The sequence below is a fragment of the Ornithodoros turicata genome, chromosome 6 (genome assembly GCF_037126465.1).
Source record: "Ornithodoros turicata isolate Travis chromosome 6, ASM3712646v1, whole genome shotgun sequence".
NCBI lineage: Eukaryota > Metazoa > Arthropoda > Arachnida > Ixodida > Argasidae > Ornithodoros > Ornithodoros turicata.
This window is the reverse complement of record NC_088206.1, coordinates 62364601-62376859: the sequence shown is the minus strand read 5'-3', so window position 1 is coordinate 62376859 and position 12259 is coordinate 62364601. Positions and strand designations below refer to the sequence as shown.

The following is a 12259-nucleotide window of genomic DNA, read 5'->3' as shown; positions in this document are numbered from 1 at the left end:
CGTGTTGGACCAAAAGCGTCACATAAGCATTTGTATAGGGTATTGTCTCAGTCTGGCGCTGGTGCATGAGCGCCAGTCTTACTGATACCTGGTGACATATAGTATACTCGTATACATACGTTGCACGTTTTCCTCTGAATATCTTTCGGTTCAGGAATTCCGAAACTGACCTTGGAAGGGCCGTGTGAAACGGAAATTGGCAGTAACGTCACGTGTCCTTCAATTTAGTTTCACTGTTAGGTGGGCGTCTCGTCTCATTCCTTCCTCCGTGTCGCACTGTGTCAGAACGGGAACAAGGTGGCGTGTGCAAAGCCCTTTCATTGGCTAAAGCCCGTTACGTCACGGGCTAAGGTATCGCCGGTAGTCGCCAGGAGAAAAGCGAGAAAACGGTCTCGGTCCTTTTCTTTCTTCGTTCCCGTTTCCACTTTTCCACTGTGTATCACGCATGAGGAACTTCAAAGGTGATATATTTGCACGTACAGCTGAACTCTCTAAGAGAGATATTAACCCTGAGGGCACAGAGTATATGACCTTTCGGTTCGAGTCTATAGTTGCAGGGTCGAGGAAAATGTGCATAAAAACAGGAACCACGCAAGTGCAACACTGTATATAATTTAAACACAACAACAACAACAATTATATTTTGACGATGAAGTATGGAGGTTGGAACGCTACCCCATTAGCTATAACTATAAGGTGTCTAATACGGTCTAATATGAGTGATGACTTTGATGATCGGAGTGGCGATGGCGATCCGATGGGAATGCTCGAGAGCGCTGTCGGGGTCACAATAAGTCCTTTAGGCTAGTCGCAAAAAAACAAAAACAAAAAAGAAAAACAAAAAAAAAAAGACGTAAGGCCGCGCTGGAGTGGGCCGCGGTGTCCCAAGGGCACACAAGAGAGCCATGCACTCACTTGAAAACTGAAACTCCGAGACGGTGCAGGCAAACCAGCCCCCGTGGCTTAGTGGCTATACGATGATGGCATTTCACGCCGAGACGGGAAGCGAACCGGGTTCCTGAGACGCTTTAAGACGAATGTCGGCACAGTTCTCCGTGAAGCCGGCCCAGGGCGCACGATCCCCCCCTCCCCCCCGAGCAACATGCAGCCGCACCGGCAGGCAGAGCACTCGGAAATAGCCTACCGCCACCACCGGTGCAGGCAAGAAAGAATCGCTTTGAACAGAGCGGCGTGGATAATAAATGCTCGTAAAATGACTAGATTTCTTTTAATATTATTGCCAGAACAGTCGCTACACTCTAAGAAGAAATGGAGTAAGCTAGGAAGTAACTGCAGATTGCAGTCCCCTAGTTTGCATGCAGTAACTCCACGTTTTAGTCCCAGGAGCTCTAAACATTGCATAAGCTTCCATGCGTCGAGTGCCAAATGCATCTATTGCCCCAAAAGGCTAAAATTACTCTCGCTTTTTCTTGGAGTGTATGGTTGGTGGAATTCTCTCTCTCTCTGTCCTGGTCAAAGGTTTGCCATTCAAGCAACTGACAAACGTTCCACTTCCAACTGGGTTTCCATTTTCGGTTGTGCCAAGAGTAACCTATACGGAAGAACCATATCGATTAGACATTGTCCTCGCTGCCACGGAAGACACATACGTGCAGTAGGGCCGTCCGTGGCAACAGTTCCTCCGTGCGATATATTCTCTCTGCATGTTTACCGATCGGCAGCAAGCTGTGTTTGCTTCCGATAAGTTTGCTGTCCAGAGTCCTTGGCGAGATTCCCCGGGGGCTTCTCCTCTATTAGCTGTCCACGTGCATGCCATGAGGACCATACCTTGCCCGTGTGCGCCGATGCCAGATAACACCTCCCAGTAATAGGTGTCTTCTTGCTATTGTTATCTCGCGTTGTTCGTCGTATTAAATGTGCTCATCCGATGAGATCGCCCATTGTAAAAGGTGCAAGCGCGTGGGCGGGGCTATATACCCGGGCATCAGCACGACATCCTCGTGTGCCGATAGAAATATATTGTTTTCAAATTCGCAAATAAGCAGTAGTGGCTCCGCAGACGTACCCTAGTGGCAGATATAATTGGCAGCACGCAATTAATCCAAAATGGTGTCGAAGTGTGCCATTCCTTATGCAGTTCCTTTGACTGATATTGGTGGACAACCGTGGGACTACCTGTCTTAGATGCACTCGAATAGCAAGACGTTGTTCATTACTCACGCCAGAACGTCTGGGGGAATGAGGCCAAGGCCACCGATTGCATTCCTGTCGTGTTCGCAACTCCTGACTTCATCCGCCGTGACCGGTGGTCTTTCAACGTTGAGGTTGTCCGAGAGAGCCGGTACCTCCGCTTCTCGCGATGATGGTGCAGACATCACCGAATCGTGCTCTGCATGGACTGCCTCCAAATCCACCCTGCTGCCTTCTGATCCTGTCATAATTTCATGACACAATACCCGAGGCCCTTTTTTGTACAGCCTGTTCAAGGAAACTCCTATGTCCCGTAACCTTTGGGATGTCAGGAACCTGTGTATTCAAACGAATTTATTATGATGCCCTCTGTGAAGCGAGAGGGCACTGAAAGCAGCACACTGCTGACAGCATCCGACATCCGGCAAGGGAGAATGCAGGTTTCGAAGCAGACGACAATGCTGGGTGACGTCACGGTGTCCTCCTCCGGACGAACCGCCGTAGTATGGAGCTTTCTTTTCTGCTCTTCGCATTTCGGTTTCGGTTTGCTATTGTCATCATTTACGAATTAATTACTCGCGGAAAATGAATGAGAATGCTGTATTCGGTATCGAGGGGGTGGTTGGTGCTCGGTATTATGCTCACCTGATTTTTGAACCTTTTCGAAGTCTACCTATAAGCAAAGCAAGTCGATGGAATAACATACGCCTGTCCAGTGGTGTGTATAGCCTTACCGTACGGACCCCCGCAGAATGACGTTTCCTCTAGCCTGATAAAGAGTTGGCTAAGGAACGGTGGGATGTTGGCGTTGGTATATCGCATGCTTGTATTGCACTCCAGAGTCCTACGCACGTCTAAAACGAATCTGCAATTATTTTTTCAGCCCTCGGTAACATGGGTGGCGGCAGCGGTTTGGAGCACGTCCAGTCTTCGGTTCCTGGAGACCAGACGGACACCTCTCCACTTTTGTCGACGGCAGACCTCGCAGAGCCCCCTCAGCTGCCGTCGTCTCCCCATCAGGAATCGCTCCCTACTGACGGTACTTCCCTTATGACATCCTCCTCTGTGTCGCCGGGATCCATGCGGCCTCTGCTAGGTAACATATCGATTCCTCAGGCTTCACGCACTTTTTACCGCATGAAATGACGTGCCAGATATGGCAAGCGTTGCCATCTTTATATATATATACAGTGACGAAAGCGACATTCCTGCGTTGCACGCGCGTAGGCAGTTTCGCAACTACAACAGCAGTTTCGCGAATACTGGATTGAAATGTCACTTAGGGTTATAGTGTACTGTAATAGAAATGTCGTACATCCTATTGCTCTAAAGGGCGGTCCAAAATCAAGGGGGTTTGAAGAGAAGCTAAGCGACACACGCAACTGCGGAACGAAATGGGGTAATTCCTGAGTCGTCATTTTTGTTTCTATCACAGGACCAGCTAGTCCAAACGACTCGGAATGCTCGAAGCCTTCGGTGGATTTGGCCGTCGACGATTCTCACAGCGAAGACGAAGACGGACTTTCGAAGGCAGGAGACGAGGACCCGAGGACTATGACGTCACAGGGACAGCAGCAGTCTCAGCATGCGCAAAAGAAGCGCAAGCGGAGGGTCCTCTTCTCCAAGGCACAGACGTATGAGTTGGAACGACGGTTTCGCCAACAGAGGTCAGCAGCAAACGTCTACTGCTTGCGCTTCACATTGTATATTACATAGGCACCGTACTGTTACTCTCAACTATCGATATGTATCCCATTGTAGGTATCTATCTGCCCCTGAACGTGAACACCTGGCCTCAATAATTCGCCTGACCCCTACGCAAGTGAAGATCTGGTTCCAGAACCACCGGTACAAGACGAAACGAGCAAGACAAGAGAAAGGCCTGGACGGATCCACGGCCAGCCCTCTACCGTCCCCTCGCCGCGTGGCTGTACCGGTGCTGGTCAGAGACGGCAAGCCTTGTCAGCCTTCGTCAGGGATCAAGTCAGAGATGGGCCCAGGCGTCGCCTTCCCTCCGGACCTCGGTTCAACAGCCGTAGCCACCTGCATGGCGTCGTTCGGAAGCAACGTCATGTCCTACACGCACCCCCTCATCCCACCTCAACACCGGTGGTGGTGAGGGACTGTTGTTGCTGAATGTCCTTTCTCGACCGGTTCTCGGCCGGTTCTCGACCATAACGGTAGCTCCATGCTTGCGTCGAAGGATTTCAAGAATTCGTTGTTACGGACTCGCCTTGCTTGTTCTCTGCACTGTCCTAAGGTTGGAAAAGCCTAGAGTAAGACGTGGAACCTTCGGGTGATGTGGAAGATGGTGATATCATTAGAGAGTTCCGTGTACTGTATGAGAAGGCCTGCGATTGTATTTGACTGCTTCTAGTCTGTAGGCAAGCTTGTCTTGGAGTTTTGAAAGAGACGTGCGCACCCAGCAGGTTCCGAAGACTTGACTGGCTCCTGAACTTGTGGATGGCACAAGGTCACATCAAAAACGAACCAAGTAATCGCACGTCGCATATCACGTGAGGACCAGGTGACTTGTGTCCTAAGTCGCGTGATAATGATGGAAAGTGTTCTTGAGGAAAGACTGGAGGATTGGGCACGTCTGGCAGCTGTTCTAAGGCAACTGGCCTGGTTCTACGGGTGCTCGTGTGGGTGTAGACTTGATGCATTTTTTGTGGAACTGCCGCGCGTTTTGCATTTCTTGCAGCTGGACGTCCGGTGTGATGAACCGTCCCGTCTCCCAGACGGTACCAGCAACCAAGAGCCCGTCTACAACGTTTTCGTTGGTGAACCACAACCAGACAAATGCTACGTTCTTGTTGTATAATAACCCTGTCGTTTTATACAGCATTCGGTGTCGTGTATGCTGGTGTGGCAGGTTAAAAAATAAGAGGACATGTGAAGTGCCTTAGCCACTGGACGTCCGGAAACTTGCATTTAGATCTCCACGGACGCGCACTGAGATCTTCTCTGACATCTTCTCTGACATCTTGAGTGCCAAAAATATGCCACATACTGCCATCATATCACGTTTTGAAGGTTTTCTGTCACCATTTCTCGTTCCAGCCATGCATATTCCATCATGTTGGTTTGTGAGTTCCTTTTGTGTTATTTTGGCGACGTTTCTTCCTCTTCTTACAGCTCCCTCCTGTCGTTTTACAGCACCACTCGAACGGTTGCTTAAGGCGAAGCACAACAGGTGCCAACATGTCACGTGATGAAGTGGCTAGGATTACACGAATAGCACTTTCCCTGCAAATTGCTCTGTGTGTTTCATTTCAACAATGCTTTCTCTACTTATATAAATCACAAGAAGTTTTTTTTTTTTTTTTTACATTTCCGCATTTTGGAAAGGTAGCCGAGGAGATCAGGTAACATTGTTAGGTAGCGAGGTAACGGAGATGCAGGACTGAATATAAGCATCAAGAGATGGGACAGGACAGGAGGAGGGAGGTGTTTGGGGAAGGTGCGGTCAGCCTGCTCAGGCATGGGGTCTCTGTGCAACACGGGACGGGGAAAGAAGGAAAGACTGAGGGGAAAGATGATGGTACAGGAGAGGGAGCGTTGTACAGTCCCTTCTGCTCTGAGATTCGCGTAGCCTCCGAAGAACTGCCTACAACAGAAAATATGAGAACATCCCTTTGAAACCATCATTGAGGTGCTCCTTGTACCAAGGGAACCGTTAGATTTATTTTTAAAGTCGGAATGGTCTGAAACCCGAGCCTCCAGCGCTCGTGCGATGCAAATCCTCTTCGTCCTCCTCCTCGTCCTATTTTAAAATGTTTCATAACAATATTATTTCCTGAAATTTCGAAAGACCCGCAGTTTCCAGCATTTTTTGGACCTCTAGCGGTGAAGGTTCTGCCACCCTCGTTCTCGGGCGCTACTCGACTCAACAGTATCACCACTGTCACCACTCGAACATTTCGCAAAGACCTCTCTTAGAGGATCAGGTTCGAACCTTCCTGGTTTATTCCTACTTCACAACATAGGCAGGACCAAAACGATGATCCAACATCGAGCGACTGTATTTTCCTCATTGTAACTTTTGCATGAAATTTATCGCGGCCAACAATTCCGGTTGATCAGTAAAGCTGTGTGACGTCATTGTCACTGCCCAACGTCGCTCCCTCTTCCGGCCTCGCAGTGAAGTGCCCTGCCCCGTTTTAAGAAGGACTTGGCGAATCTGAACCTGAACCTGAAGTGTCGTCTGGTCTCCTTAGCTTGCTTTCCTCCACGCACTTATTGCAGATAGTTAATGTTTTCCTCGCGTGCTTTTGGACCACCGTTGTCCCCAAACACCAACATGAAAGCAACCACACAAGCAGCATGACGGACACTGGATGCATTATGACATCACATGAGGAGCAACGGTTACTCCTGCAAGGGACTGATACCTCTTTCTTTCTTGTTATCTCCTTTTTATGTAACGGTTATACGGCCGTCAGGAAGAAACAAGTTTGGCATTTAGACAGCAAGGTGTCGCAGTTTACACAACGTCCAGGTCGCGGGTCGAGACGCTTGTATAATGAAGTAATAGCGAAGCGCGCATTATGTTGACAACACTTTTACAGGCATTTTGCCATTGCCATACGGCTGTAGATTCTAATTGTACAGTTATTATATATATACGTAAGAATTTTAGATAGTATACATATAAATATATATATACGATTGTCCGAGAGCTGTAAATGGTGTTGTGCGATGGCTGCAAAGCTCAAAAGCTGAAGGAATTCTCTAAACTGGGTGCAAAAAAGTGCCCCGTAATACGAAGATATACCATAACTGCAGTACAAGTAATTCTGTAAGTAAATATGATTATAATGCCATAACGACGCTAAGAGATTGTCCCACGAAAATGGCATGAACTCGATCTAGTCTTGAATGCTGCAAAGGCGCTTAGGAGAAAATTGCAAGCGCTGTCTGAATGCATTACGTGAATACATGTCGTTGCTCTGTAAAAAAAAGAAACAAACTGTCGTGTTTCGCTGCGGAAATTGTGTTTGTTCTGCACAGAGATTTTTTTTTTTTCTGTTCATGACACCATTGTAAATAAAGCAGAGTTCGAAAGTACAGACGCTGTCCTGTGTTGAGTTCCATTCTCAGGGTCCATGCATCTTACTCGCACTGATCTTTTCGGAAGGATAGCTCATATAAGTACGATGCGAAGATAGATTGGCACTGAGGGAACTGGAGGACGAAAACGAAACCGAAGGTGATTGCTCAGAACGCATCAGGAGCGATAGTGATATCAACGAGATTCCAAGCCAACAATCCAAGCCAATCCAATTCGCTGCGCGAAAAAAAAGTTTTGTTTGGAGGTGGTGTGGTGTGAGACATTTTACTTCAAAATGTGCCTGTTCTTGAAGCTCGTAGAAGTTCTCTGTACATATTATGCCGCTGAAGGACTGCGGTGAGTAGTCTGTTTCGTACAGAATTAACTCTGACACCCATCCTTCTGAATTTGGAAGCAAAGAAAACCTGTCACCTGTCAGAAACAGAAACGTCTGACAACGGCGGCGGAAGCTCGCGAAAAATTGAAAAATCAATGCCTCTTTTCGGCTGTCAGTCAAACCTTATCACGCAATGCAGCCTGGAAGGGCTGAATGGCATCGTGGCAATGCGAAGGTTATTTTTAGCTGGTTGTTTTTTTCTCTCGCTACTAGTGTTGGAAGTGCACGTCAGTTCGTCTTACCTTTTTGAAGTATAGTACCTACGTCTTTCCTGTCCTTCATGTGGCGAACACGTAAGAAATTTCATGCAACGTTTTGGCTTTACGGTTTGATGTATAAGGGTTGAATCATTTTAAGTAACAGAATAAAGTTAATTAAAGTAAATTGCACGCCCCAAACCTAGCTCGCCGAGCTGTCCCACGGAAGAGGCATCCTAATGTTTTTCGTTAATTTCGTTAGACACTGAGGTTTGGTGTCTTCGCTTGATTTGTTGTGTTTGACGAATCTGTGGCCGGAAATACGAAGGTTCATAAATTGGCCGGATCGAAGTTCTAGACTGCGTTTAAACCTCCCCATTCCCAAGGTGAAGGAAAAGAACAAATACAGAGAAAAGGAAAGGAAATATTCGGACCATAATTGAATTGTGAGGGGAGTGTGGAAAGGGAGAAATTAAAAGCGTCACCTGATGAATTGTGGTGCCCCCAGAAAATATTCGTTGGTGCAAGCCATAAAGTTGTTCATTACGAACGTTGGGGAATTAGCGCCTGTATGGATAAAGGAATGTTACGCCTTTTCTTTGTTTTGTTCCTTTTAACGAAAATTCATAAAGAATGTTGAGACACACTGGGATATTGGCGATATATACACACCCCTGCTTCAGTTTGAGACATATGTCCGCCCTGTGACAGGTATGACCTCGAACGCTGCCGAGGACGCCATCGCCACTTTGAACTTGATGGCACAAGCTGCATATAGACACACGCACGCCCAGCGCACACGTTATACACCACCTTCAGATTTGCATTCACGGCATCTAAAAACATCCACAGACCGACAGACAGCTCATGGTCTTACTGCCTGGCGATATTAGTCCACCAGAGGAGAAAGATCCCGCAGTCCGGCGAATGTGTGCGCCGCAGCAAAACCCGCAAAACGGAAACCGCCAATATTTCGAACAGAAACTTGTTCCGTTGAAGTTTCTGTTGGAAATATCGATAGCTCTTGATGTGAGGCTTTTGCTTTGATCTGTTACAACATAATGTTATTTACGTAACTAATACCTCTGTCAGGCGGGCACACATACGGCCTTTAAGGCTACGACATTAAGAAAAGGCCCTATATAGGCACCGTGCGACACCTAAAAGGGGGGGGGGGGGGCGCTGCTCCGTCGCGACAGCGCCGCCAGTGGCGGTCTTGGAATTATCCGACGTGATACCACGCCGCCCGTTCTATGCATTCTCAGATGGAACCATAGCTTGCGTGGCGACCGCCGTAATTAGAAGGGCTGATTTTCGAAGTGCAAATAATGTGAAACCTTTCAGGGGCGCGAACGAAGAGAGTGGAGACAAACTGCACAGAAGCAACCACCGTAGTTATAATGTATCTAACAGTGCGAAAGCAGGTACAACCTCCTGTCTGTGACAAAGCACCTCTAAGTGATACGTTGAGAGGATGGTTATTGAATGTCTCACAAAACCCTGGCTCGCTAGCGAAGAAGCGCTTGCTATAGGTGCATACCTCTGACTCCAGCCACTTGTAACATCATGTTTTTGACTGAGTCTCGTATTCCTTTCGTCCTTTTGGCACATCACTGCGCACATATAGCTTCATCACTGAAATCTACATCGTGCGTCCGTTTCATCCATCCAAATAAACACGTGTGGTCACACAACATATTGTCTGAACTTGTACTGCAGTTTTTCCAGTATCGTCAGATACAATAACGCTAGGGAGATCCTCAAAGAAGGAATCATATATATGAGTTTTTACTTCGGCTACCGCCGTGGGCTTGCGACACGACGGTTGTGAAATGGTCGGTGCGTAAATACTAAACTTTTTGGACAACGTAGAACTTCTGTTCTCACTGTGAGACTCGTCAAGCAAATTACCGAAAGCAATATCGGCTCTTGGCACTGGCGATAAAACACCTCAATCATTATCTCGAAATAAGTTGCCGTTTGATCGGTACATTTGACGGCGATACTGTATCCAGCGGCGTTTCTTTAATAATATTAATATTTTATTTATATTTTCTTAATGTTCCGTGTTATCGCCGCGAAGCAACGGTGGCTATGAGCGGCGTACAGATGTGGACAGATGGAGGGAGGACAGCAGGAAGGTGTGGGGAACAGAGGTGTTAGTATGCGTCCTGGGCCGACTTCAGGGGGAACTGTGCCGACACTCTTCTGGAAAGTCTTCGGAAATCCCAGGGAAAAGCTCCCAGCGGCGTTTCACCATCACAAAAGTGGCAACTGTAAATCATTGATCATCTATAGCAGGAACTCGTTCGAGCTTCATCGAAACTAGAACAAAAGAAATAGAATATATTCGCCCATGTTGTGCACACGTTATGCAAGGGCCGAACGCGCATCACGAACGCTCTTCGCCGCGAGTCTAGTGCCCTCGGTGGTATTGGAAGCCCTATCACCACCACCACCACCACCCACCACCACCCACCACCATTGGAAGCATAGAAATCACGAGAAATGAAACATCTGGTCCCTAGTGAAGAGTTCTTTTAGGTGCTTGCACAGTTAGCGTTGCAACAGTTCCAGTGTGGGAAAATAACACGCTCGAACTTCACATGTAAACAAAGCTGGCTATATACGCGGCGGCTATCACGCAATGCACTTTCTCCGAAGGCCGCATCGCCGCGCCACCAGTTTGTCGCGCAGTCCCAGACGGTATCCGTGAAGGCGTTTTGCCGGTGATGCCGGTTTTGCGGTCACCGATAAACACTGCATGCGAACGTTGAATGAAATGTAGTAAAATCACAATTGTTCTCACTATGAGCGTTTGGTTTGCACTTAGCCAATTTGAAAAATACAACAGCAAATGATATTTGTTTTGAAGCGATTTCGATGCTTTGTTGTGCGCGCGCAGTCCTGGACGCAGACGACACGGAGTGCATAGTTCGAGCTGATCATTACGAACTGACGAGATATCATGAGAAGGAAAGTGCAAATATTCACCAGGAACTCAAGGCGCTGAGCGCGATAAAAGTTGGCAGAACATTACGTCTCATAAAGACATTCTATTTCGAATAGAAGGAAATCTGCGCCAAGTTCATGGCGTTTGGTAACGCGACTTTGGCCGTTTCGATGGAACGCCGTAAACTGTCTTTGTGGGAACTCCGTTGCCCTTACATCTCAGTTTCGTCTCAAAGTTCGTCTGGCTGACCGTCTGCCAAGAATTTAACCGCGCATCACGAACGCTATTCGCTGCGAGTCTAGGTGTAAGTCTAGGTCTAAGTCTAGGTCTAAGGGCGTAAGTGCGACCGTCTGACAGGGGTATAAGTACAAAACTTAGAAAAAAAGGCACATTACCGCTAACAATGGGGTAGAGTATCGCCCCTGGCGATGAAACTCCCCAATCATCATCATTAGAATAACGTTGAAGGGAGCAATGGGGATAGAGTATCTCCTCTGGCGATGGAACACCCCATCATGACCAAAATAAAGTTGTTGTTGTTGTCTTTGTTTGGGAGTAATTTTAGTCATTTTGGGAACTGAGTGCATTTCCGCAACTTTTTCTCCCTTTTGGGACTAAATGCGCTCAAGTTTATATGACTGCGCAAGGGAGTAAACTTCATGGTCAGGGGACAAGAATGGGGTGTAAATGCAACCCAGGGAACTAGAAACTGTAATTGTTCCCAAATTTACTCCTTTTAGTGCACGAATGGAGATATATATCATGGTGTATGCAGTCGTACCTATAGCTGCCTTTGTAATTCAAAGAGATACTTATATTACTTCGCGTCCCTTGTCTTTCTCAATTGCCGTGCATTACCCATGTGTTTCGCATATATAGGTATATCTCGAAATGCGAAATGTTCCTACCAACACTGGGTAATCGCAGTTCTTGCGCGGGGATGCACAAAACGCAAATGATCCTGCTCTCACTGTTGCAAACGGGGACGATGTCGTTAGGTTAATGCAACAGGAAATGCCCGTGATTACATGGGCGTTTTCCCCAAATTGTGTACGTAACATATAGTGGCCACGCCCCCCATATGTCACAGCGGGAAGCACATATTGCGCCCTTCCGGTATTTTGTTGCGCCCTCTAGTGCGGGATTTGGAAAATGACACTGGGAAAGAGACCCCTGCTTGGTTGCTCTTTGACGCATCTTGTCGAGGTGATTTTTTTTTTTAATTTATGCGTTTGAGGGTCAATAAATGGGATAACTAAGGTTGATGTGGACACATATACATTTCAAGCGGAGCATTGTTATACGAGAGGCGAATATAAAAATAAAATAAAAACATTTAAACATCGATAACTTCGATACTTCGCCACGTTTATTTTCGACCTTATTTAGTTGTAAATGGAACGTAATTACTTTTGCAAATATTTTGTGATGCACTTGACTTACTTTTGTAATTACGTCGCATGCGATTTGGGATTCAATTTCATTTTCATTGAATCTTTCTCGCGACA

General features: G+C 47.1%; 1 protein-coding gene across 2 annotated transcripts in view; it reads left to right on the top strand.

Moving 5' to 3' along the window:
- The window catches only part of LOC135396922 (homeobox protein Nkx-2.2-like), a 36959-nt gene extending 29736 nt beyond the window's left edge, over positions 1-7223 (top strand). Inside the window, exons 3-5 of one of the 2 annotated variants that reach the window (XM_064628162.1) lie at positions 3035-3190; positions 3587-3818; positions 3913-7223. In XM_064628162.1, the coding sequence (XP_064484232.1) occupies positions 3035-3190; positions 3587-3818; positions 3913-4270 (746 nt within the window). In that variant the 3' untranslated portion in view covers positions 4271-7223. Of the gene's footprint in view, positions 1-3034; positions 3248-3586; positions 3819-3912 lie in introns of both variants that reach the window. The other variant, XM_064628160.1, reaches the window with a different exon arrangement.
- Positions 7224-12259: the final 5036 nt, after the last annotated feature.